The following is a 27,727-nucleotide window of genomic DNA, read 5'->3' as shown; positions in this document are numbered from 1 at the left end:
AGTATACTTTCAAGCTGAAGATCAAGTTGATAAGGCAAAGTGGCCAGATTTAGGAGGATTTTCATAGCCCAATCCAAATTCTTGTGCTGGCAAATAATTCAGGACTAGGAATACTTTGCTGCCTTGCATGGAGGTGGGTTGAAGAGCAGAAAACCGTAGCAGTCATTTGTGAATGTAAAATGGATGTGAATTAAAATTGCACCTGCTGGCTAATACTGAAACCATGAGTTTTTTTAATATATAAAATTATTTCATAACTTGTATGCCACTTCATTCCTTAATCAAAGAGGCCTAGGATATTATATTAAACATACAAACATGTCACATCAAAATCTACCAGATGAAAGTACTTCATGCAAGTTTTTGAAAGCTAAACAGTATTGTATGAGGTCAAACAAAATATTCCCTTTATCATACATTATGTTGCGATGTCTGTCAAATTTTCTCTTGCATAAGCATATGTGGGCACAATTGATTATGTGATCATGGTACTCTAGGGAAGGATGCATGCCAAATTTCCCTTCACCTGCTTGCTTCCTGGAATTCAAGAAAAGAAAGAAGTCTCCATTAGTCAGTGGCAGTATTTTTCTTTACTCCCTGGTGGGGGTGGTAGAATTTTGGGAGTGAAAACAAATTGCGCTTTTGCATGAGCACTGTGATCCTGATCCAAATCAAGGCTGCACACACACGGTAAGTAAACATCAGTAATCAGTAAACATGATTTTGGAGAATAGTTTGACCCTGAAAAAGCTACATAAAAGTCATAGAATGAGTGCACATCAGAGAAAAAAACAATACTGCTTGATTCCTGAATGAATGTTTTAGGGATGTCATGTGAAAAAAAATGAGCAGCAATCCATGGTATCATTCAAGTTTTAACTTGCTACAGTGAATTGGTATAGTAACTGGTGAATATAAAAATGCTTATAAGCCCATTCTATCCTGTTTTCTAACAGGTTTTAAAATTGCACAAACTTGCATTCCAACACTGCGTTTCCCCCTAAAATATTTTTGGATGCAATTTTGAAGCCAAGGTTTGAAATGCAAAATTTGGAGAAGTGTTCTATTTGATTGAAAACTATGTTCTGATATGCCTATTAGTTATGAAAGTGTAAGTTAGGTTAGCTGAACATAATTCTCCAACATCTTTAGTTCCAGCATGTTGAAATTATTTGGAATAGTGCATAGATAGCCCATTTATGGGATCTTTTGAGAACTGAATTCTGGTATCCTAGAGAAGAAAACTAAATGTGTAGAAGTGATTGGTAGCCTCTCCCATTGAAGCCGCATTTGAATTCATGCACTCTAGTGCAACTCATAGTTTTTCCCTATGGATTTTGTACAGAAGACAATTGGGGATATACCCAACGGACGTTGTAAATTTCAGTGGAAACTTCTGCAACCTGCTTCAGTCACTGCAAAAACTGTAAACATTTTGGTGCTTGATGCACACTGTTCTTCCACACTGCAGCTGATCTTGGTAAGTATTCATTTTAAACAAACCTTAAAGTCCCATTGCAGGCAGTTGTTCTTTCCTATTCTTTTATGTTGCACTTGGGAGGAAATAATTGTTTTCAGTGATACACAGTCCATAACAACATAGCAGCAGATTACTGGCCTTATGGCGAAATCTAAATGCAGGCTAGATTAGGGCTGAGCTCTAAAATGTAAGCTTTTCAGATTCCAGCTGATCTATAGCTTTTCTTAGAGCCGGACAGTGGTTCTCGAGATGCATTTTCTTCCAGTATTGCTACAGTTATGTAAAAAGCAGGTCCTTTTTGACATGCATTAGTTCGCAGCAGAGCAGCAATCTTCAGAGTCCAAATAGTCCATTTTTTTTCTTTTTAAAGCATAGGCTAAGAGAGGCTTGTGTAAGAGAGACTTTGGGACACCCTGAAAAGCTACTCACAGGGATCCATCCTGCCATGTGCCAGCATTGATGGTTCCCAGAGTTTCATTTTCTTCCAATAAAGCTTGCCATGGTCACATAGGCCTCTTCTATATTTGATGTCCCGGTCTGAACGTTGACACAGAGTGAGTGGCAGATGCCTGCCTCTAATCCAGAAAGAATGGTGGGGTCCAGAGATGGGGTGGAACCGTTGCCCAGAGCATGGCTGCTGTCATCGTTCAAGTTGGCACTGCTGCACGTGTTGCCATCAGAAGCACTGGGCCTTCTGTTCAAACGTGTCTCAGCAGACCACATGCCTTCGTATGCCAGAGGCAGCTTCAGCCAGCCTTGGTTGATGTGAATCAGGTTGTTCTGTTCCAGCCCATTCCCAGTCTTCTCTGGGTCATCAACATCCTGGGGAAGCCAGGATGCTGATGACCCTGACAGTGATGGCTGACAGTGGTCCACTTCTGCTTTGCACTGAATGCTGTTCACCTTATGGATATGAACATACCCGAAACTCTCTGGATTGAAGAAACTTGCATCAGAATTCTACAAGATTAAGGTGATATTAGCATGAGAAATGAATGGAAGCATATTTCCAAAGATACGGTGACATGCCTGAAATGCAGGATTAATGCTTGTTTATTGGTAACAACAGAAATATATATTTAAGCAATGTTGAGACGTGGTTCCGATTCTACCTTTCTTAGTTGTATCTTTAAAGAATAAATAGAGTCAAAACAAGGATGATTTGAAGTAGTAGTATTTGTTGGCATCCCCCAAGCTTTTTTCTGCTGCCTGATTTTACTCCATTTTCATCTTTCAGGTGCACTGCATCAAGGCCTGGTACAGCATGGATTAAGTTTCTCCCAGCCTGGTACATACAATGCAGGAATATTGGGATGCTGCCTAATGTTAGTCCTACATAAGATCAACCCACTGAAATTAATAAAACTTGATCACAACTAACTTAAGTTCCATTCATTTCAGTGAATTTGCATAGGAATAATACGGAATAGAACCTTTGGAGTCTAATCCCCATCATCCCCACTAGCATAATAGCAGTTGTAGTCCACCACATCTGGAGGGCATAATCCTTCACCCCCTAATAATGGCTCTGGCCACCCCTGCAAGGCAGTCCTGGAGTTGCCCGTGGGCTGAAGGCATCACTTGCCAGACAGTTGGCCTGGACCTGCCATTTCAGAGTGGCCTTTTGTTCTCCAGCCCCATCTTTTCTTTACAGGCCCTCAGAACAATCACTGAAGAGAAACATGCACTGATTTTCTGTTCTAGCATTACTAGTCATCAGCCGGCAGCATAACCGTATATTAGCGAAGCACATAAGTTGGTGCTTGCCATAGAGAATGAGCTGCACTGGTCATGGTGCAAGATGCAACTCAGTGCCAATGCGCAAATAGAAACTTGCACACCAGAAGTTATCCCTCTATTAGTACCTCAAAGGCTATCACAAAGAGGAAGGTCAAGATCTCTTACTGATACTTGAGTGTGGGACACAGAGTAATTAATTCAAGTTGCGGCAACCCAGATTCAGGCTGGACATCAGGAAAAGCTTCCTCACTGTCAGAGCAATACAACAGTGGAACCAGCTGCCTGGAGAGGTGGTGGGCTCTCCCACACTAGAGACATTCAAAACGAAACTGGATGGCCATCTGAGTGGGAAGGTGTAACGTGGTGTCCTGCAACAGCAGGGGGTTGGACTTGATGGCCTTCATGGCCCCTTCCAGCTCTCCTGTTCTATGATCCTGTGAAGGGCCTGATGATCTCTGCCACACCTGACTCCCCTGGATTGGCTGGCTTTTTGCTTGCATGTGCTTCACTTCTTGTGTCCCCCACTTGAATCTTCCTGCCTGAGTGGGTTTTTTGCCCCCTGAAGTCAAGTGTCCTTCCTTCTTCTGTCCCTATTTCCCCTTTTACAAATAGCGGTGTCTTAGGAGACAGCATCCTTTACAGGAGCATGCACATGCATGCGCAAAGAGAGCGAGAAGAGCACATGCGCATTAGTACATACTAAATCGTGCTTTTTAAATTTTTCGTCCTGAGAACGTCAGAACTTTTTGGTAGGAAGCACTGCTCTGATGGCAATTAAGCCCCATTAATGTTGTGACTAACCTGCTCTTGGTGGAGAAGAAAATGACTAAGACGGATATGACTGAAGCCTCTGCCTGCTCCTTGGTTAACCAGGGGCGTGGCCATAGGACCTGTCACCATGAGTGCTCACACGTCCATGCCTGCAGCTTGCAAGGCAAATTATTAGCACAAGCTTTGCCATCTCCTCCCTAGGTTTTATACACAACCTTTACTCGGCAAAGCTTATTGGCTTTGCAATTTGAAGCATGGTCAAAATGATCACGTGCTGAGGCCTGCCGCTGCTTGCTTCCACGTAAAACAAAAACACAAACCTTGCGTAGCTTGTGGCAGAACTGATGCAGAGCTTTCTTGTGATTGGGGATAGTGGGCCACACAACAGGCTTGATCCTGGAAATGGAGAGAAAGCAATGACAGGGGTGAAAAGGAACCTTCTTTCAGCATCGTCTGTGAGCAAGCTTTAAGTGCACCGGCAGACGGGGACACTGCTGAGATGCAGCCACTGAGGGCTGTTCATTCAAAGAGCTTTCCTACCCACGACTGAGACCCCTTTATCTGCTTTCAATTTTATTATGGAATTAGGCTCTGAGCATTGGACCAGTATCTCCTTTCCTGTTATTCTGCCACATAACCTCTAGGTGGCAATGTGATAAAGCAGAATAGAGCAAATACCCAAAAGGAAAGCATGCTTTCTTTCGTTTCTGTCTTAGGTGCTACCCCTTTCCTGCTCTAAGAAAACTCACTGAAAGTGCTACAGGCTCATGACATTGTCTAAAGCAGTGGTTTTCTATCTTCCACAGCTGGGGACCAGCAAAAAACAGGAAAACCACCTCAGGACCCAGTAAGGCAGAAACAAAAAGCACCATACATGAAATACAGTATTCTGTGTGTTAATTTCCAAAGACAATGCCAAAAAGAAAAAGAAAAGAAAATTCTCTAAAACAACCAGAAACCAAGCAAAACAAAATGCCAACAAATGAATAAAATACCGAAATGGGTGCAGTGTAGCTCCCAGCTGGCTCCCTCCGAGCTGCCTCTCCCCTCCGCAGCCCCCTGGCAGCACCAGCACGCCCTGCAATGTGATGCCAACCGAGGAAGAGGTGGCAGAGCACAGCCAGCCCCCACGCCTGTCTGCAGCGAGCTGGATGCAGCCACCCCACAGACTGGCAGGAAATATCTGGTGGAGCAGTGCTGGTCCACGGACCTGTGGCTGAAAACCACCGGCCTAAAGAACCCATGAGCATCCGTGGGGAGGGAACGAGGAGTGCATGAAAAGTGCTCTCTGAACTCTGAGCGCTGCAGGCATCCTGCGCAGGCTGGAAGGAGCATGGAGGCCTCCGGGCTCCACCTGCTCTGCAAAGCATTCAGACTGCCTATTTTGGCTTTCCAAGGACGCACTTTGCAGCTGGACAGCAGGATGCTGAGGCACCAGCAGGAGATGCCCCACCTTGGCAGTGCCAGCCTTCTGCCCTTCTTGCCCCCCAGAACACCCCCAAAAGCCCTTCACCCAGGTTGCTCTTACAGCAGTTCATTCTGCACTGGTTGTAGGGCAGGGCATGAGCGCAGATCCCCAGCTAAGAGTTTGGAGTGATTTTCCAGCATCATAGCAGGGAATCTGAAAAATCCTACAGCCATTCGGATGCTTGCTAATGACCATGGGAGCCTTTTGCATACAGATGAACGGTCTCCTGCTGTGTGTCACACCAGACACCCCCAAGTATGCTAGCTCCAGCCTGTCTCCTAGGCATGTCTATGGCTCATCCAGTTGAAGTTGCGAGACAGGCATGGAAGCGAAGAGCAACCAGTGCCCAGATCCAGCAATGGCTCCATACGACATCAAGCGCTCCTTTCCTAGGATAATCCCCATGTCACTTCTGCCCTGCACTTACTGAGCTGGTGGAACTCATATCTGAAATCACTGGCAGGTTATACTGGCTCAGCGAAAAAGGCACCCGAGGTCTTGCAGCCTTTGCACTGATCCCATTCAGATCCAGATGCCTTGCAAGGGAGAAGCCCCCAGGAGACTCCACCCCTCCTGCCAGAGGGTCATTGTAAACTTGGTGCCACTCTCTTCCTAAGAAAGCATCCACAATTACCTGCTTTTCCAAAAGATGAAGATGAGAAAAAATAGAATGAACAGCACAATGAAGCCCCCAGTGGATATGATCATCTCGACTGTGTTATTGTCTAAGAAAATAAGGAAAAAGCACTTAACATTTTACGTTTAGATTGTTTGTGAAAGGCTGCTCTGGATGTGACATTGCACACAAGCATCCACGGCTTCCAAGAGCCAACATCCAGGCCCTTCCCCCTGCATCCCCAAAATGCTGCCCTTTCCCCCCCACCACCCCACAGGTCCCACTCATCCCAATTCCTGCCTGCATCTCTTCCTTTGCAAGCATGTGGTCCTAGTTGTTAGTTATTATGGGTGTGTTCTGTTATTTGTATACTGACTTGTAATGCTAACAGAATAAAGCCCATGCTCACCTATCACAACTGGCACTTTGGCGGAAGTATTAAAATATGCAGATGAGCTCCATTCGCTCCACGTGCCTTTGAAGTAATCGTCATTGGGCTTTGTCCGGACTTTCATCTCATATGTTGTTTCTGGCTGTAATCTCTGTCCCAGAATCTTTAATGTAACATAGTTAGACTTCATGGTCTAAAAATAATAATAATTGGGAGGTGAGAAATAAAGTCAGAGAATAAAAATGGCTTATAAATACATGTATTTGCACGCGCACACACACACACATTTGCATATATTTATTTGTATAAAAATATTGACACATTTATTCTCGTAAAGCTTTGGCTGAGAATACTGCTTGCGTTAAAGCAAACCTGTATTAGGAGCTTCTCTACACGAAGCATTGATTCTGGACTCGTGATCTCTCACTCATGGAAGTTTGTGGAGACATTTCATGAGAGCAGCATCCTCCAAAGAATTTATTCTTTTCTAGACTTTCTCATGGGCATATTTTTACAGCGGGGAAAGTCTGTCGTTCAATTTTAAATTATAGCAAACCCGGAACAAAAGCCACCCTGTATCGCGGCAAATCTGCTATATTGCAGTTATACCACTGCGCCACCTTGTGGTTGATTAATTGAATATATAAAAAAGCAGAAAATACAAATCACAGTAAAACAACCCATGCAAATTCGGACACATTTTTCCTCCTTCAATGAAAATGGAAGAAGCCTAAGAAAAGCAGCCCAGGGTTTTATACTTCTCAGGGTGCTTTGGCTATTAGGCAATTAGGTATTGTAACATATCTATGCTAATAATATTAATCATTTGGCGTTTCTTTATGTGAGGTGTTTAACCTGCCTTTTACGAAGACCTCTTTGGTTTTCATTGGGAAAAATGCTTCCTTTAGAGGGCTTTCCCCCCACCCCAGAGTCTATATTTCTCTGCCTTTCTATATATTCGGTTCACCAGCTGCAAAGGGATGCTATGGAATAGCTGTCATTTAGTCAAATTGTAACTGTATATTAATCTTTTGTTCTGCCTTCTTCTGGGCTGGATTTTTATACTTGTTCTGGTTTGAATTCTTTGCTCTTAAAAAAGCCATGAAAATGGCTAGAAAATTCAGGAGAGGCCCTGAATAATGAAACGGAACCACAAACTCCCAAGAATATGGGAGTACAAGTTCACAATAAAGGGTTCTTGTAAAGAAGTGGCTTAAATATAAAATATGAAACATAATGTAGAACAATTGATATACAAAACAGCTACAAGTTATTAACAATAGAAATCCCAGGGCCAGTTAAAACCACAATATATATTGTCAGAATGCCTTGGAATAGAGAAAAGTCTTAACCTGATGCCAAAAGAATGACCATGTTGATGCCAGGCGGACCCAGCAGGGCTCTTTCCCATAATCACAAGGCTCCCATCTGGCATCCAAGCCCAGCATGTTCGTGTGCATGGCCAAAATGTATCATGGCCTGTGAATCACCTGGCCTTAGTTGCCAAGGTATGCCTGGACCCATCCCTAAGTGTGTTGCAACAGGAATGTTTAGACTCTGTCAGGCATGTTTCACAACTTGGATTTGGATAACACTGGAAAATATTGGACCGGGACTCAGGAGGTCCAGATTCTAGTTCCCACTCAGCCATAAAGCTTTGGTCCAGTCCCTGACTCACAGCCCAGCTGTGAGGGTCCTTGTGAGGAGGGGGATTAGTTAAGCTGCTTTGAGTTCCTTGCAGGACAAAGGCATACTATCAATATTAGTATTAATATCATAGTAATGAGGGCTGAGTATGGGTTGAGTTGGGCTGTGGTGAAACTATTTTTGGAATGTGCATTATCACATGATCCAATCCAGCTGTGTTAACAAGCTATGGCCTGTTAATCACAAACAACCCATGAACAGAACCTATGGTTTGTTGTTGTGTTGTGAACTATGGCTTGTTTACTATGGTTAGAAATCTCAGTTGGGTTCAGGCAGCACAATAACCCATGGTTCAAAAAGAACCACAATCAACCCATAACACAGTTTGCTAGATAAAATCCTGGGCTTGAGGTTCTGTGGTGGCAGAGATTGCTACTGCCATTCCTTGCGCCTTGCACAGGATGCTTGCAATCCTCCAAGTTCAGAGGATTTTGAGCATTGGCACGAAGATGGCAGAAGTCCATCTTAATCCTGCAAAGAACCCAAAAACAGAAGCCTCAGTAACATGGTGAATTAAAAGCCTCATGTAGAGAGGTCCTTAGTTCTGCTTGATCCCATCATCTTCAGGTAGACCTTTTTTGCTTGCTTGCTTGTTTGTCTACATATTTAAATAAACCTGGAAAGAGCATCCTTATGATCAGTTAAAAATGGTCCAGCTTTACTCACCATCCAGGGCTTGTTTTGCTGCCGGTAAGCGATTTCATGTATTAAGTCATCATGGATGTATGAGCCTGGCAAGTGCGCAGTGGAGAACTGAACAAAGTACTCATTTGCCTTGTCTTGGTAGGTAACGTTTAAGGCAAATGGTGCTTCAGGTTTAACTGGAAATAGCAATATTGAGACAAATCAATTCACCAAAACACAGTGTCCACTGCGAGAGTCAGAGCTATGCATTGCCTTAAGGGACAGCAGGGCCAGGAGGTTCCAGGTTTGCTGCTTCAGCTTCAGCATGAACCTGGGCTTGGGTAGGGAAGGCAATGGGGATGGCGCCTACTCCAGTCCGGCCCTGTATTCCCAGGGTGGCAAACCAGTTGCCCACAGAGACTGTCAAGCAGGGCGGGTGCAAGGCCTCCTCCTGCCCAGGCTCCTCAGCAACTTCTGCATGTGCGCATGCTGCCTCAGGTAAAGGGGGAAGCACATAGCCAGCAGGGCTAGTAGCCCTTGATCGCCTCACGCTCCATTAATTTCAGTAATCTCCCTTTAAAGCCATCCAGGTTGGCAGCCGTTGCCACTTCCATGGTAGTGAATGCCACAGTTTAACTGCACAGGGTGTGAAGAAGTACTTCCTTTTGTCTGTCCTAAGCCTCCCACCAATCAGCTTCATGAGATGACCCTGGGTTCAGGTATTGTGGGTCATACCACACTCTTCCCACACCATGAATACTTGTAAATATCTCTACCATGTATCTCCTTACTTGCTCTTTTTCTAAGCTAAACAGTCCCAGTTGTTGTAGCTACACTGATGGTTCTTGATCTTTAAACTGGTCTTGTACTGGACAGTCTTTCAAATAGAGGAGACCTTCAAAACAAGGACAGTCCACTGGTGCCCTTCAAACAGAGGACTGCTCTCTGTAAAAGAGGTTGTCCAGCCACCCCACCCTGAATCAGAAAATAAGGGCACAGTCCTATGACTGGCAGACACTGTCTGGCCAGCCGTGGGAAAATTCAGAGTCCCAACTGTCAGAAATGCACTCCAAGTTTGGAGCTGAGACTCCAGATATGGTGTCCCTTTCCTCCACCTTTGCAGCCAGAGGGATGAAGCCTGAATCCTGACAGGGCCTCAACCTGTCCTTCTTGCAAGCAGGGGAAAAAACGCTTAGGCAAAACCAGCCATCTAAGTTTGGGAGGCCGGGGACAACGCCACTGGATTGCACCTCAAGTGAGGCAGACCTGCGCTGTGATCACCCTCCCCTACCTTATCAAAATAAAGTGCTGTTGCTTGCCAAGGTGGGGCTAGAAGTGGCCATTGAGCAGATCCAGGGAGTGGCTCAGACTTTAATGGTTCTGCACCTGACTCAGAGCAGAGCCACCCTGCTCAGGGGGGAACATTCAGGTTGCAAACCATTTCCCTTGCATTTCACTGGACAAACAACCCAGCCAAAGCAAAGAAAAATGTGTTTCAAGAGTGTATTTCTGGTTCCAGCACAAGTTAGAACGCCTGTCGTCACACACATATGCCATTAGGCTGTACGGCTAGGCATGTCCCACTGGACAACGTGGACTGAGAGCCAAGCCAGACGTTATTTCTAGGCGCAGGCAAAGCTGTTCCTTGCTTTTTCACTCCAGGGCAAGCACAGGCATCCATTCTGGATCAGGACCCTAGTGAAGCAGGGGTAGGTGGCTTTCCCTTTCCACTCTCCTACAGACCCAGGTCTGATGGCGTTGGGGGCGGGGGGCATAGCTGCAAGTTATACTGCCAAGGAACGATCCATTGAAGCCAATGACCCCTGGCTGTCACCAGATATTTATTTCTAAGGCTTGCATGACAAATTAATCAAGCTTTTCTTCAGGAGAGCACCTCTATAACTTGATTATCCATTGATGTATATACCTAAATAGTTAAGTACGCCACATTTAAGCATGGGAGTCTGTTGGCCCAACTATACTGAGGCATGCCAACGTGTCTGTAAGCAGATTCTTTTCCCGTAGAGCAGTGGTTTTCAACCTTTCCACAGCTGGGAACTAGTAAAAATGGGAAAACCACCTTGGGGACTGCTGAGGCAGAAACTAAAAGGCACCATACACATAATACAGTATTCTGTGTATTAGTTGCCAAAGACAATACCAAAAAAAGGAAAATTCTCCAAAACAACCAGAAACCAAGCAACAAAAAATGCCAACAAAAGAACAAAATGCTGGAATTGGCACAGTGTGGTTCCCGGCCGGTTCCCGCCGACTGTCTCTCCCCTCCTTGCCCCCACCTCCGGTAGCACCAGCCCCCCCCCCCCCCATGAATGTGATGCCAGCCTAGGAAGGACTGGGGGAGCACAACCAGCCCCTGCACCAATCCATAGTGAGCAGAATGCAGCCCCCCGTCCCCCGTGGACCGGCAGGAAAGCTCCCACGGACCTGTGCCAGTCTGTGGACCAGTGGCTGAAACCCACGGCAAAAGCATCCTGGTGGGACCTTGCTTGGCCAGAGATTTGGGATTGCAGCTCCCAGGTGGCCACCAATGACTGAGATACATCCTAGTCCCACTGGGATACACTGTGCCTATGCAACGACCCGGAGCCCTAGTTCTGAACTGGCATGAACACTGCAGACAATTCTGGACAAGTAACCTAAGAACAGTAATGTAAAGCAGCTTACTGATATGAGCTGCCCTCAGCTTCTGGCAGACTTTACATGGCTGCTTCATCAACGTCACCGTCAAGCAAACTTCTATGGCTGGAATAAGGTCCCCGTTCTGTAGCAAACATTTGCTCACCAGTTGGCTCAGCATGGTGCAGTTACGGAACTGTTTGTTAAAACTGTGGGGAGAATATTGATGTGAAAAAGGAATCTCCAAAAATCTGGCATAATTTCAGAGTTGAGATTCTGCTGCTCAAAACTTGACCTAAACACCTGAAATACGAAGAAATTGGCATGCTGTGCAACTGTATCCTTAGCATCCTTTTCCCATAATCAATTCAATGGCACTTAGCCCTCTTCTTCCGCCTCCCCCGTCTCCGCAGCTCAGTGCCCTGAATGAAAGAGGCCTTAGATGCCGCAGTAGTACGGGCAGTGATGGCCAAGGTCGCCTCGACCCTGGAAATATAGTTCTTAGGATGTTTGACTCTGCTCGATCCAGCTGCTGCACACATTTCCCATGGTTCCTGAGGTCTTATCCTGAGTTCGGACCAAGGATCCCTGCTTGCTTCCTCTCAGTTCCTTCACCCCAATAATTCTGAGAAATGAAGAGAGCAGAAGGGTCATGGAGGGCCCTCGGTGGGTGGCAGGGGGTGAGGACTCTCTGGGAAAGGCAACAGCCTCTCCTAATCTGGAGTGTGGACATTGCTGAGCAGCTGCAATGCAGGGCTTTTCCACATGCAGCATTCGTCTGCCTGCAGTTCTTTACTTACGGCTGCCGACTGGTCCTTTGAACAACATCATGATCCTTGAACAGAGAGTCCATTTTTAAGGGTATTTTCCTGGAGGTGGGGAGGGTTAGAGCAGAGAAAGTGGGCTATTGCGCTAAAGAGAGGGTATTTTCCTACTTGTATGATTTTCGACCTACTTGTGCAATTTTAATATTCCCCTATAGGACAGTGCCCCCAAGAGGTGTTTTAGCAGAAGCGAAGGAAAGAAAGAAAGAGCTCAGATCTCAATTCTGCTGCAAAACCAAAAGCAGATATGGCAATTAACACTCTTGCATAGAAAAACTCTTAGGTATGGGACCAGACAACTTTTTTCACTGGATGATGATGCTGTAGACTGGACCTTCCTTTTTCCTTACTGGGGTGATAGTGTGCTTTGTTCCTGGATTATGGTTCTTATAACCTTCCCTGGTCACGACCAAGAGTGTAGCAACTCATCCCAAGGTCCATCCGTTCCAGCCCTGCGTACACGCCATGGCCAGCCAAATGCCCCCAGGACGCTCACGGGCAGGACGTGGGGGCAGCAGCAGCTCTTCATCGATGTCCCCCAGCCACTGGGGTGCTTAGGCAGGTTGGCACTTATCCTGGAGGCGGCATGTCGCCATCGATAGCCTTCTCCTTCATGCGTTTCTCCCATGACATATCGTGCCAATGAATCCCATAGTTTAATACACTGCGTGCTTCCGTCTATCTATCTCGACTCTCCCAGCAATCAGCTTCATGGAATGACCCCTTTGGGTTCCAGCACTATAAGAAAAGGAGAAAACTGACTCCCTATCCAGTTTCTCCACACCACACTTAATTGAGTACACTTATGCCATGTTGCCCCTTATTCATCATTTTTGAAGCTTAACAAATCCCAGTCCATGCAACCTTTTCTCCAGCCACTGGATCATTTCACTTGCCCTTTTTTCCGACTGTACCATATCCTTTTCTATGTGCTGTGACCAGAACAATACAGAGTATTCACAATAGATTTGTATAGTGAGGTATGTTTCTGGGAGTGTTAATTTCAAGTCCTGTTCTAATGCCTAACAAAAAGTTTGCCTACTTAGCAATAATTGCACATTAGCCTGACATTTTCATCAAGCTGCCTCTCACAAATCCAGGGCCCCGTTTTTGATCCATTAGATCCCATTGATGCATATTTGAAGTTGGCATCTTTGCGCCATTGTGCACCCTTTCACAGCTGCTGACAAGGAGCGGCATTTCCATCTGAAATCCAATTCTGCGTATTGAAATAAGGGAACTGGAAGAAGAGGACTGAGTGTCAAACTATACATGAAACATGGCGAGGTTGCAAAAAATAACTATTCTGTAATGCACAGGAAAGGGTCTTACGCTGAAAAGAAAATGTCGGCCTCATTCAGGTTCATGTCTGCCACAGTGGCATTGCAGATTAAGTAGTTCTCCTGGAATTCTGGCATCTGAGTGATGCACTCAAAGCTGGTGTCCAGTTCAGAATCTGCGCAGGTTCCTGAGGAGATCAATCCAAAAACCCATGCTTTAATTGGAAGTGCAAGCTGGCAGGTTAAAAATGACCATTGCATGAGCAACAGACGCCAATGGTTTAGCATTATTTCAGGTTTAAGAATGAATTTCATTATTGCCCCACCCCTATACATTTTATTGATTTGTTGTTGTGGAAAAATATTCTGACTTCAGTGCCATTTGGGAAATAGCCAGCATGAATAACCTGTAGACAGATGGCTTGCTCAGAGCAAAACACCCTGCTCCTTTGAGCATTCCCAAACCAGGTTTACTGAGGTGGCAGAAAAATGACTATGGACTCAATTTTATGCAAAGGGCCCTTAACCCTTGCCCAAGCCGAGGGCAAATGACCTTTCCTCTCCGCCAGGATTGTTTTGGTCTCAAAACCCAGGTGGGGGTAGGCTTTGCTTTTAAAAGCAACACTTGTGGGAGAGATTTGGTGGACGAAAGGCTAAGCACCCCCCTTGCCCATGAGTTTCTGCTACAGATGCCCCCTGCCCTCCACATTAGCATCTTAAGAACTGGTGCTGGGAAATCCTTTGCTTGGCTAGCTCTGTGCCTTTCATCTGCCCTTAGAGTGACCAATCTCTCTCATGCTCATCAGCCTTTAGAGCTGGAGATCCCGATTAAAGTTCCACTTCCGTGATCCAAGTTCACTGGCCACCATCTAAGATGGAGCTCCTCATGCTTAACCCCGTGGAAATCAACAACCCGTCTAAGCTGATGAATTGTTCCAACAGCTCATGTTGCCTCACACACAGTCATGGGGATGCACAGGTGGGCGTCTTGCTTTTCCACTCCAGTTCATGTCTAAGCTTCATTTGTTTCCTTTCCCATTCATTTCAATTGCATCCATCTATTACAGGGCCACAGGTGTGTGAGACATGCCTTATGGGTGGGCTGGATGAGCTCGTTACAGCCAACAATGGGTGGGGTGGGGCAGATGGACCATGTCATGTGTAAAACTCCAAGAACGGCTGAACAGATTGATCTGAGACATGGCCCTTCTCATGATGCGAAGTCTTTCCTTCCTCCCGCTTCAAATGTTCCAAGGGGCTTAGCAATTGCTGAACACCTCTCAGTAGCTATCAATAACCTTGATCATGGACTGCTTGGACGGGATAGGGCTGGAAGATCCCATTTTGAGATGAACCGGCCCTCCCTGGAAGAACAGCTTCAGAAGGAGGTGTCAGGGAATGCCCATTTGATGCCTTAACTATTGGTGTGTGACGTCCCACGCGGTCCCATCTGGCCTCCTATGCCATTTAACATCTTCATGAAAACTCCAGGAGAGGCCACCCAGACGTCTGGAGCACAGTGCTACCAGCATGCAGAAGATACCCAGTCTTTCTCTCTTTTTCAGTTCAATCCAAGGATGCTACTGAGTGTTGACTTGGTGTCTGAAAGATATAATGACTAACCGGGATCAAACACATTGAAGTTTAATCCAGAGGTACTTCTGGCTGGTGAAATTATTAATATGGGAGCAGGGAGTCATCCTTTTTTGGATGACGAAGGGGTCATTCCTCTTATATTCACCTGTACAGATAAACACGGCTCTGTGTTTTGCTTTCCAACATACAGGTGGCAGCTAAGGTGGCTTTTGTCCACCTTGGGCTGGTGTCTCAGCTGCAGCTTCCTAGAGACACTGAATGTGGCTGTGATACCACATTAGTACTCAGCAATGAGCATTTACTTTAAAGTTGGGGAGAAGAAGCTGCTCAGGATGCCTTTAAAGTATTGTGTAGTGGCAGTGAAGGTCCAGGCTGGAGGTGGAGGGTTCTGGGAAGCGTACGATTTCCTTTTGTGAGAGTTGCCCTGGCTCCCAGGCCCAGTTCAAAGCTGGTCATCCCCACTGCTTTAAAAGCCCTAAACATTTTGCAACCACAAAAGGATGGCCTCCTTTCATATAGGAGCATAAGAAACTGCCTTGCACCAAGTCAGACCCTGGAAACATCTGGTCCAGCACTGGCAGGAGGCAGCGCCAGCTCAATGAGGGAGCCAAGCCCCAGTCTTCAGTGTGCAGGGCACGTGCTCTTCCACCCTTCCCATAGTAAGTCCTGCTCTTCCTCTGTTACGAAAGTGTGGAGAAGGGCTCTCCTTCCCTTCTGACCAAGGTCTACACACGGTGGAGACGTGGGTAGAGCTTTCACAATCCCTGCCTTGTCTTCTCTGGTTTAACCTTTTGCCATTCTATAAATAATTTTCTGGAAGGTACTTGGCCTCCTGAGTAGAGTCTGTCTTAACTGATTCCCCGGAGCTTCATTTTTATCCTATTTTTATCTGCCGTACTTCCCTTTTCACCTGTGCAGGACACCATCCTACAGTGCTGCCAAGGACCACAAGCCTCCCGGTTCTGAGACTGCAGGACCGCAGATCTGGGACTCCAGAGAATCCCACACACCTCCCCTCAAGCTCCTCATGTGTCCTTGCAGTGTTTACCTCTCATGCCACGGCGTTCTGTTCCTTTCTCCAATGGCAAGAGAGGGCAAACGCATTTAAATGAAGGCATAATGCCAGTGCAGCACACTTGCTAGTGTGTTGGACGGGGACTTGGGTGAACTCGGTTCTATTCCTCTCTCAGCCATGAAGCTCACTGGATGACTTCAGGCCGGTCACTATCTCTCAGCCTAACCTACCTCACAAGGTTGTTGTGAGATCAGCATGGTGAGGAGGGCCACAGAGGCCACCTTCGTCTCCTTGCATGAAGAAAGAGGTGCAGTGCATATGGCCTGCGATGATAACAATGCAGCAACAACGTCAATGGCTCACCCTTTGGTGAGGGCCCAACTGAGAGGTGTTTCACATCCTTTCTTGAAGAGGGAGCTCAGCTGAAAAAGTCAACTTTCGAATAACAGACCTTCTGCATGACTCACTGCAATTACACTTCACCTTTCATTTGCCCGTCACTCAGAATGACTGTGCAACCCTTACTGTTGATGTTGTGAATTAAACTTATCATTGCGTGGCAAGTTGTTACGAGAAAGAACTCGTGCCCACATGCAGTTTCACTCATTTTGCTGGAAATTGTCAATGACATCTAATGGGGATTTTCATTTCATGTATTCAATCAATCTTACAGTGACAAGTTTTTGGGTATCACCTCGGGAGCAGAACTGCTTTTTGGGAGCCACGGAGATGACTAAGGCCCAGTGGCATCATGTGTAAATAGAAAAGCATTTTTAAAATTGTGTCATGGTACCACTGCTCTGACCATCTGCACTTCAGCGCTTTTCATGGAAAATGTATCTTCATGGGCAGAAGCAATGCACAGGAGCAAAGCACAGGTGTGCTACCACTGGATTAGGGTGTGTTACAGAATGTGTTCCAGGCTCGATGAGTTCATTGGGAGGTTTCTCACTGGCTTCAGTGGCATGCAGACTGAACCTTGAGGTCTGTCTCTATTAAAACAGGAAATTTATGTCCTTCCATAATTGTGGAAGTAAAATATTTGGCCTCCTCTAAACTTTCAAGAGCCTCGTAGCAGAGTGAGCTCCCATTACTTCTGTTTCTGCCAAACCTGGGAGTTTGAAAGCATGCAGATGCAAACAGATAAATAGGTACCGCAGCCTTCTGTGTGCAAAAGCGTCTAGTCCTGCTGGCCACATGATCACAGAAGGACGTGACCACAGGCTATGTCCGTCTTTGGACAACACTGGCTCTTCGGCTTAGAAACGGAGATGAGCACCCCCCCTAGAGTCAGTCGCGACTGGCAGGCACGAGCAGAGGAAAACTTTATCTTTACCTAAACTTTCAAGGCAGAGTACAAGATGTATTTATCGGTCTATTGCACAGTGCGCTCAGAGCCCCCCACCCCTGCCATCAGGGAGCCACACTGGTGCTCCCTGGAGGTTGCAGCTGGCTTTGGAGCAGGAGGAAAAGGGCTGCGCTGAGGAGCCAGGAAAGGTGCAGGCAAAGACTGTAGAGTCATGGCAGCTCCCCAGCCTTGCTTCTTCTCCCTCCCCGGCTCTGTCCCTAGTCGGCTGAAAGGAGTCATCCGGAGTGTGCGACCTGCTACAATGGCGGAGATCATGGCTGCTGCACCTCATTCCGCGCATCGGAGGCAAATAAGCTTCTCAGCTCAAGGCTTTCTTGCAGTGAGAGCTCATGAAGGCACCCTAAAGGCATTCAGGTTGGATCTTGGTTCATTTTACCCTCCTTCCAAGTTTCCACTTTATTTTCCTTCCGTGCCTGTTTCATTGCCCACCTGACCAGTGGATCCAGCTTTCCTCTCTGTCATCTACCTGTCCCTGCCTTCTGAAATGGAACAGTTCTGACAGGGGCATGAATCACACTTTGAATGAGCCACCAAACAGTTAAATAAGATCTCTTAGGCTCGATAGCTGACTGCTTACTAAGATAGATTAGGATAAGAGGCACAGGCATGACAATTATTGATATTTCATTGCTTGACCTTTGAGAAAAGAGGCAAATAAAGACCAGAAACAAAATGGAACCACCTCATTTACTTATAAGGCCCAAGCCAGAAGATCTTTAAATCTTTGAAAAGCTGTTCCTTTGGATAAATGACTACACCAGCAGCCCTGGACTATTGCTAGGATGCACAGATGTCTGGAATCTTGCATATTTAAGCTGGCAATAAGAGGGAATTTGGGCAGACGTGCTTGTGTGAGAATATCTGGAAACATTCTCTCTGGGACATGCACTCAGTTTAGGGATGGGTGAGTTTCAATTGTGTTTTGGCAGGACTGGCCCTCTCGCAAGACCAGTCCTTTGCTCAGGAGGCAGTTTGGGTGTGATATATGACTGAGAGGGCCCATGTGAGCAATGCCTTCACCTTCACTTGCTCTGGATGGCCTTCCTGAGCAGATGGGCTACCATGCAGCATGAAGGACACATCTCTGGACACCAGATGGAGAACCATCTGGAGACAGCAACAGTTTGGAGAAGTTTCTTTACTTAGGATGATTTCTTTAGTTATGACGATTCTCAGAACTCAAAGGCAGCCTCCAATAATTGGACATAATAAACAGCAATAGTACAAAAAGTCTAGTCATTTAGATTTAAATGACTAATTAAAACTGAAAGCTGTAAACCGTCCCATACTGGACAGTATAGAAAAGTTTTAAATGCATAAATAAAAAGCTGAAAAAGCAGGAAACCCCACATCAGAGGATCAGCCTAAGATTCACTCCCTTTTAAGCCAATTCTACAGAGGGATTCACTTTGCCCCATGTTTGGAGGGCAGAAAATGGCATACAATGAAGAGATGCTGCTAGGTAAGTAAACTGGAAAGAGTTCAGACCGAGAGGTGCAACGTTGAAGGATTTTCATGATGAATGAAAAACAGTTTGAGGTTTTCTGTTTTCTCATCAATTGACATCAACTTATAAAATATTTTCTACTTCCTTCCCAAAAGCAGTGTAACTGGAAAGAAAAAGAGGGTGAACTGGTGAAGTTATTCTCTGGCTGGCATCTAGAAATGTGAGTCAAAAAACAACCCCACTCACTTGTGCTTTCTTGGTACAGAGAGCTTGGAGCAGCATCTATCCATTTCTGCAGACTTTCTACCTGCATCTTTGTATCTCTCCAGGTCTCTGAAGGATGCCCAGAGCTCTGCGAAAAGCCTGGTTTTCTTCAGGCACTTCAGAGTGTGCGCACTTTGCTTTGCACAGATCTCCCCAAACCAGCCCACATGCGTTCAGAAAGAATTAGGGATGGGTAAACCTGTCAGATTTGCTTTCTTCTGTGTTCAATTTTTTAAAAATATCTTATGCTCTTTCTTTTCTTAATGTGAAGTTCCCAAGTTTTGGTAAATTCTGATCAAAACCAAGCCCGGATCTGGCCCTTTGTCTTGGGTGCACATCCACAATGAAAGGTACAAGGCACTCGAGTCGACACTCTTTGGCAGCCTCTGATCATCTTAATTGCAGTGACAAAGAACTGGAAAGACACAACACACCACTAGTGATTCCCAGCTATCAAGGTATCTGGGTAACGGAGGTTAAAATGATGAGTTGTCTAGCAGAAGGGCAGGTCTTACTTGGAAGCTGATCTCCAAGAGAGTTCTACGAATGCTTACTCAAGAAGTGCTGAGCTCTGGCTTGGCCACCCTTTTTGCTGTTTTGCAAGATTCAGGAGCCGCACTTCAGGAGTCAAAAGAGGCACCATGGGCTTCAGCCTTGTGCCAAGTCAGATCCTGGAGGGTTGTTCTCCCTCACTCTCCAGGAAGGAGTCCTTCCTAGCTGGAGAAGCTGCAGAGCACACCTGGGCTGTCTGTGTGCAAAGCCCATGCTCTGTCGCTCAGCTGCGGAGAAGCAGCACGGCTGTCAAGGAGAGCGGGAAGAGCATGCCCTAAGAAGGAGGGATTTGGCATGCTGAACTCAACACCTAGCAGCCCAGTTGTGCTTTGGCATGCAGAGAAATCACCCCTCTCCTCTGCTACAAGACAAGATACAAATATCTGATTAATAGCCAACAGTGGTCCCACAGGATACCTTTTTTGGGGGCAAAATATAATAGGTGAGCAGGTGAGCTGCCACACTCTCTGCACAGGAAACTTGCACAGTTTGGAATTATCCTGAGAGTTAGAGAGAAACATGAAATGACTCACCATAGCCCAGTGATGCTCCAGAACCAGAGTCACTTTCTGAAGCAGCGGTAGCAAGAAAGATAAAGTAAGTACAGAGCGTGGGGCTTGCCACTGTCATCTTGATTTCACATTCTTTGTATCCTGTATGCACGCAAATGAGAGACAAAGGCAGAGAAAGAGCCGTTTGGGTTGCTTTTTTATATGCCCGCTCTAGAGTAGCTCTAAGGTAACCACAGCAAGGGGAAATGTAAACACGCAGAGAAGTGGGCACGGTGTGAAACCGGAAGGCAAGGAGAATCTGCTAGCAGAGGCAGGCGAGCGATGAAGATGCCGCGCGGCTTGCAGGCAGCCGTGTGCACTTCCCCAGCTCCAGGCCAGAGCGTCGTCATAGCCCAAAGTCAGGAGTGCTGATTCAGAAGTGGAGCGAAGTTTCACAGCACAGGCTAGGGGCAAGTTTTGGAGTTCTATGCAGGTAGAAGAAAAAGAATGAACAAGTAGATAAGAAGGTTGCAGTTGTCAGTAACAGAGAGGTTTTAAAATATGGTCAATGGCTTACAAAGCTGTTAAATAAATAAAACTGCCTCCAAAGCAGAAATATAGATGCTTTTGAGGAATACTCTCGCCAAGTCAATTTATGCTTCATGTGTCAGTAAGAGCAGCCCCTAGAAGGAGAGTTATCTCTGGAAAGTCAGCCCAGAAGAGCAGAGAGGTGCAGGAAATAAGGCAGCCTGCGTATGCATGCACCAAGGGAAGCTTAGTCTTTGCATTCCAGAAGAACACACACACACACCACTGTGTTTCATCAAGATTTAATCAATATTTAGTGCCAGCATCCATTGCTTGATGTCCCGAGGTCCCTAATTTCTTCTGCACCTTCGATTTTGTTCAGTGTTGTTTCCTCATCTTCAGCAATACAGCGTCCTGTTTTAACATATGAGGTTCTGGAGCTCAGTTTGCCATCTGAACCAATGGTCTCCTTTATAGCAATGTCAAGAGCTGCTGCAACCAACACATAGTACTGACCCGGAGCTCCCCCCATGGCTCCAAAACGCCTCCTACCATATCACTATTTGGTTCTCCTCCCTAAGCATTTACACCCCAGAGAGAAGGGTTAGGTCTTCCGTCCCTGTTAGCGTCCCTGTCTTGGTCCCCTGGTGTGATCCTCCTGAGATGGAAGGACCAGCTGTAGGTGACAGGTGGCTCCTGTGTCGTCGAGGGGAGCACCTTCCAGCAGGTGCAGCTTTTCTTTTTACTTGCTTCTTCCATATATAACTGTTAAGGCAAAGGGAGTGTCTGGTCAATGTATAAAAATGCAAAGGCACTGAAGAATTAAGACAGCTGTCCAAAAATAAGATCTGCCAGTGCTTTTGTCTTCTAACAAGAGCACGATAGCCTCGGAAACTTTTGGAGAAAGGTCGCTGATTATTATTGGTTTGGAAGGTCTTAAAAAGACACACATTTTGCAGTGGCAGTTTTCTTAGAAAATGCACAGCTCACCGGATTATTTCTCTAAAAGCTCGTTTGTGTGGGCATGTGTGTTGGGGCACAGTGGGTGAAAAGCAAATGCTGTGGCCCAGGAGGAATTGCTTCAACAGCTTCTTTCACAGACAGGCTAGGAGTCAAGGCTAGGAAAGTTCTTACATCAAGCCATTGTGGTTTCTTGGGCCACCGATTTCTCTCGGTTGACTGGCTGAAGCTTCTTGCCATTGCTGGAGGTTGGATAACACTGCGAAACAGGAAGATTCAGGCCATAGTATTCTCCCCTTGTAAGCTGTGCTGATGATGCAGAGACTAAGGCACTGGAGCCTTGGTCCTTGGTCCAAGCCCTTTTGTGCCTTACAAGGTCAGACTGGAACCTCCTAAGATTTCAGAAAATAACCCACTGCAGTTTTTCTGCCTGCCTTCTCTGGCGTCTCTGATGGGAGCCTGCCGATGTGATTGACTTTTGTTAAACCTGTGGAAGTCAGAAATCTGAGGTATGACAAACCAGGAGTTCTGCTAATTCCGTTGCCTGATCCTTGGTCTAAAATCAGGGAAGTCAGCACCAGTCGGAGCACAATCTTATGCATGTGCAGAGAAAAAGGCTCTTTGCCTGGCTGGGGCGTGCTCAGAGTTACAGGACTTTTTGATTTTTGTTTTTGCTAAACAGCACAGCAGCTTAAGTCTGAACAAATAACCTGACCTCATTTGAAGCAGTTTCCTAAGGTTCTTTATGTGGTCCTACAGAATGCAAGTGCATAGTAGGTCAATAGAATTTAATTTTCTGGCTACAACTCAGTATGTTTCCAGAAAAAAGCATGCCAAGACTCAGATCAACTGCACCGTCAGAAATGGTCTTTCTGCTTTTGCCACTCACATGAAATTTGACTGAAATAGCCCCGTTCCTCTTGGCCTTGCATGGTGGTTGAAAAATGTTGCAAAAGAAGTTTATCAAGTCACATAAACACCTTCCTCCTTCTTGATAATGATCAGGAAAGTTCACATGTGAGTTGATATGTGAAAACACAGAGGATGAAAAGAAAAATCAGAAGCTGGGTAGAGAGCTCAGCAGCTTATCGCTGCTCTCTTCCTCTCGAGCCTTCGCATGAATACATGAGGCAGCACATGGGTCCCTGAAGGCGGCTGCTGGTTCAGGGCTGGATCCAAATGCTCCAGCGCTCCATGCAGGCCATTCCAGCCGGGATGCCCTCCTCCACCAAGAGGTGCATCTGTGACAGGCAGTGGAACGCGGAGGCGGTACAAGGTAGATGCAGAACTCCCACGCTGGACTGGGATGCGGCTGCGGAAGGAGGGTCAATAGCTGGATGGCGATGGTCTCCACCCAGGAGACCATTGCTGTGACAAGGGCCGAGGAGCAGGAAGAGCCCTCTTCCCTGTCCCAGAGCCACCACCCATCTGAGTCAGCCCAGCCTTTTCCAATGTGGTGCCTTTCGGACAGGTTGGATCACAACCCCCATCAGCCCCAGTCAATTCTGGCTGGGGATTATGGCACTTGCAGTGCAACACATCTGCAAGGTAGCCTGGCTGACATAGCACACAGCTTGTGGGCTTTCTAGGACAGCTGATTAGTCTCGACTAAGCAGCCAAGCAACACATGACGCCAAATGGCTCCAGGGAAGTCGGGTTCCCCCTCTGGCTGTCTCATGAAATCTTTGCAACACTCCAGTCTCTACAAGGCACCTGCAGCCCTGGGTGCAGCCGTGTGTTTGCCAGTAGCCTCATGTTGACAATTCTGTTCCAGTGGTTCTTCTGGTGTGATGAACTGTCAATAAATATAAACCACAGGCAAATGTTGTGTCACGCAAGACCACAAAAACACACCATTGACAAGCATTTCACAAGTTGAGCATGCTTGTCCCAGGGAGAAACCAACACAACAAGCCCTGCAGTTTTCTGAACGTTCATTTTGCTAAGGACGAAACAATGCATTGCACGTAATTCTGCGATTCTTTCATTGTTGAGGCTTCTGAAACTGCTGCCACTGGAACTTTTATTTAAAGTGCAAGATAATGTTTACCTCCTAAACTCTGAAAGTATGCACAACTTCTCCCCTTGTGCCATTATCCGCTGCAATTTACCTCTCCCCATCACTACCATTCAGAGGGAAAGATAGAGGTAGTCACGTTTTTAGCTTTGTGGAGAGGAAGCTACCAGAGGATGCCCGCCCTCCTCACATTTCAGTGGGAAAAAACATATTGCATGCTTCTCTGCCCTGAAAACTTACAGCAGGAGTTTGGGACAGACTTCTTGGTGTCCACCAGATGTTTTGGACCACATGTCTCATAACACCCACCCAGCATGGCCAGTTGTCAGGAATCTGAGACTTCTTGTGGACCCAGATATTTGGAAGATATCAAGTAGCCCGTCTCTAAATAGGTTGGGGAGGAGCAGCGGTAGCCTTTCCTGATGTTCCCCTTCCTTTCCAACAAATTGGCAGGGCCTTCTCAACCCTGACAGCAGCTCTGCACAGGGCTGTAAGGGGAACATGGCTTGACTGAAGAGGTCTATGGGCAAGAATATGGCAGCAGGGTCCATGTCTTACATTCATGCCCCTCAGCTCTTCAGCCACAGTTACAGCTTCCACTCTTGGAGCTGGTGGTTTCAAAACACAGAAGCTATACAGGCCTAAGAGGGTGACATTGGATACACTGCCCCACTGAGTCTGGAGCCACCAGCACCCTCCATTCGAAGCGAGGAGGAGGTCAGGGCTGGGCCGGCTGGTTCTGGCCCGGTGTCTCCAGCCATGCAGACTCAGTGTTGAACCAGTGGAACCACAGGGCAGTTCTAGTCATGTTTCTGGTCACTCAGAGCAATGCGTGAGATTGAGAGTCCTACTAAGGCTGGGCCCATGGTGATGCGCAGCTCCCTTTCAGGATTCATGGCCAACTCCACATGACAAAATCCGAGCTGCGTGCCCTTAAAGTGTTCTCTTGAGCACCCAAAGAGAGCTTATATTGGATCTGAATCAGGTCATTTTGCGGCTAAGATCTTTCGCATTCGAGCCAAATTCAGAATGAGGACAACCCTTATCTATGAGTTCTGATCTGAATTAGGTCATCTTATGACTGAGAATGATTACACCGTCACATCAAACTAGGCCAGCGCATACCACTTACCAAGGAATATAGCATTGTAAGCTGGGTGGTGGAGTTATGAAGAAACTGGAATGAACAGAGCATTTAAAAAAATCAACTGCTCTAGTTTGGAAAATGCATGTGAGGTGGAACTAGGGCAACTAACATCGCAGGAGTGGGCGACGTGGGGCACGGGTGGGTCGTTTTAATCCCCTTAAGTTTCCCAGACCACACGCCATGGGGCACTGCTGATTCTGCTGATTCTGCAGGCACACACACAACCGGTGGCTTGCCACAGAAATTCAGTGGCAGCCTTCTACTAGGATCAAACTTAGCTCCAGACCCAGCTGCATTTGGCAGTGCTCCAGCGTGCTAAGAAGAGGGGTATTTTTCCTGTATATTCCAAGCCCTTGCACTGTATTATCCAAATGCTTTTGGAAATTTGAACACCAGTTCTACCCAGTTTATTATTCCTGCCCATCTTCCTTTCAGAAGACCAGAAGGACTGCTTGGGTTGTGGAGTGGGGGGTGGGGGGAGGAAGAGGAAGAGGGAGGGAGGACAGATGGACGGGAGATTTGCTGATAGGCATGGATGAAATGAGGTGCAAATATGTCAGCGTCCTTGCAAGACGGAGAATTTTATTTATTTATTTATTTATTTATTAGTTAAAACATTTCTATGCCACCCCTTGCCGAAGCCTCGGGGCGGCTCACAGCATAAGGTATATATGCAATACCTCCCACCCAGTATAAGCAGGTCGTAAATAGTCTATTTTCTGTGAGGATCCTCTTTCAATTGGAAAGACAAATTCAGTTTACATTTTACAAAATAAATGTAACCAGTTCCACAACTCTTTCTTTTCAATGCAGATTTCTATTTCTTTCACATGGAATATGAATCAATGGTTTGGCTTCATGTTGAAGCATTTTCATGAACACAAGGGAGAAATGAAAGAAAGTAGAAGCTGGGTCATGGAAATCATACGAGGAATATAAAGAAAACCGTGCTTTTAAATGCCTCTGGGAAGCACACCTGTTCACCTGAGGTTTCCCTGACCAGTGAAGCACTGCTGCCTCCCTGTTTTTTTTGGCATGATAACACAATGTTTTCCATTGATTTGCTTTTAAACTGCTTTTATACCTTATGTTTATATGCTTTGTCTATTGACACATTGTGTTTTAATCTAAACTGCTTAGGAATCTTAATATATTAAGCTGTATACAAGTATTATAAATAAATACATATTATTAAGTTGTGTACAAGTATTTTCAATATCACTGACTTGTTTCTATAGACCATAGTTAGGGGGACTGCAGGTGGCGCAGTGGTTTAAATCGCTGTGTTGCTGGGCTGGTAGATTGAAAGGTCGCAGGTTCGAATCTGCACAACGGGGTGAGTTCCCATTGCTCCGTCCCAGCTCCTGCCAACCTTGCAGTTTGAAAGCATGCAAATGCAAGTAGATAAAAAGGTACCACTTCGGTGAGCAGGTAACAGCGTCCCATGCACTTCGGTGTTTAGTCATGCAAGCCACATGACCACGGAGACTGTCTGTGGACAAACACTGGCTCCCTCGGCTAGGAAACGGAGATGAGCACCGCCCCCTAGACTCAGGCATGACTGGACTTAACGTCAAGGGGAAACCTTTACCTTTACCATAGTTAGGACTAACTCAAATTTATTTGGGTTTGGACATAAAGTTAGGAAAAAGGGAAGTGAAACCTTCCAATCTCCTTGCAGCCTTTCTGGAGGGGATGTAACAATATATTGCAAATAACAATACGTGTCGAATTCATCCTGAATGGGTTGTCTTTCCTGGGAGGAATCAAGAAGTGGTTGAGAGCAACACCTACTGCCTGAGGAGAGAGTGGCTGCTGCCCAAAACAGCTCTGCACAGGAGTCATTGTATTAAAATACAAATAAAAAAATCAAAACTAGTTTTATTTAAACCAGGACTGAGAGAGCTTGCTAAAAAGCCAAGCCTGTTTGAATCTGCAGAGCGCTGACCACCAGCCTTGGAAAATGGTGGCAGCGAGAGAGAGAGAATGGGAAAGGAGACGGGACAGACAAGCAAGCAACCAGCTGAGGACCTTGCCAGTGAGGCAAGCAGGGAACTGCTGCCATGTGTTGACTGAGAAGGGACTGCAGCAGGGACCCACCTGAGCCTACTGGGGAGTCAGATGCAGGACGGCCGCTGCACCACGTGAGTGAGGAAGAGACTGGCACACTTGAGAGACTGTATCTGAAGCTGCAATCCATTTTTATCTCATTGCTTTCCTTTCTCTAAAGGGAATGGTTGTAACAATATGACAGACCTGCTGGATCCAGCCTGAATGGGTTGTGCTCCCAGGATGACACCCGCTGCTCCTGGCTGGAGGAGAGTCACCACAGCCTGAGAAACTGCGCATGGGCCTCAGTTGAAATCAAAACTGGAAGTCTGCCTGGAAGCAGAGTCTGCCTGTGGCGCGCAGTGCACCAGCCTCGACATGGGAGAGGGGGGATTTCCTCTTGGGGGCTGCATCAAAATAAGGGAGGGGCACTTGACTCAGGGCCACCATGTTGTGTTCCCGTGATGGTAAACCATCATTTATCATTATGTCTGAAAACAGGTGGGGTCCGAGGGCCACAGTCTCTGTGTTTGCCACTGCCACTAAGTGGAGAGGGCGTGAAATTAATCAGACAAAAGTGTTGATTCGTCAAAGTGAACAGAAGCTTGCAATGGTAACTTTTGCTATCACATTATCTTTTATCAAGACAAGTACCAGTCAGAGCAGAGCAAGACATTTGTTTCTTTTAGAGAAAAAAGAATAATACAGGAGTGATATTGGTGGTGTCTGCATCAGATAACAGATTCCGTTGGTG

The 27,727-nt window shown here is 46.3% G+C and overlaps 1 protein-coding gene across 1 annotated transcript; it reads right to left on the bottom strand.

Annotated features, from left to right (window-relative positions):
• Positions 1-210: 210 nt before the first annotated feature.
• On the bottom strand, positions 211-20,458 carry IL7R (interleukin 7 receptor). Its single transcript, XM_044431185.1, has 8 exons — positions 20,315-20,458; positions 13,591-13,726; positions 11,483-11,643; positions 8,840-8,994; positions 6,485-6,659; positions 6,094-6,184; positions 4,312-4,387; positions 211-2,440 (listed from the first exon to the last, which is right to left on the bottom strand). Exons 1-8 carry the CDS (start codon positions 20,409-20,411, stop codon positions 1,955-1,957), a joined length of 1,377 nt encoding a protein of 458 aa, XP_044287120.1. The 5' UTR covers positions 20,412-20,458; the 3' UTR covers positions 211-1,954.
• Between the last annotated feature and the right edge of the window lie 7,269 nt (positions 20,459-27,727).

The sequence above is a fragment of the Varanus komodoensis genome, unplaced genomic scaffold (genome assembly GCF_004798865.1).
Source record: "Varanus komodoensis strain SLA01 unplaced genomic scaffold, ASM479886v1 scaffold22, whole genome shotgun sequence".
NCBI classification, from domain to species: domain Eukaryota; kingdom Metazoa; phylum Chordata; class Lepidosauria; order Squamata; family Varanidae; genus Varanus; species Varanus komodoensis.
This window is presented reverse-complemented; position numbering and strand designations above follow the sequence as displayed.

Excerpts from the sequence above, each read along its gene's own strand:
- IL7R (XM_044431185.1), bottom strand. The coding sequence starts at position 20,411 with ATGACAGTGGCAAGCCCCACGCTCTGTACTTACTTTATCTTTCTTGCT. Across the intron at positions 6,185-6,484 it reads CAAAGTGCCAGTTGTGATAG|ACAATAACACAGTCGAGATG; the intron begins GTGAGCATGGGC and ends TTATTTTCTTAG. Across the intron at positions 4,388-6,093 it reads TTCATCTTTTGGAAAAGCAG|GATCAAGCCTGTTGTGTGGC; the intron begins GTAATTGTGGAT and ends CTCCATTTCCAG.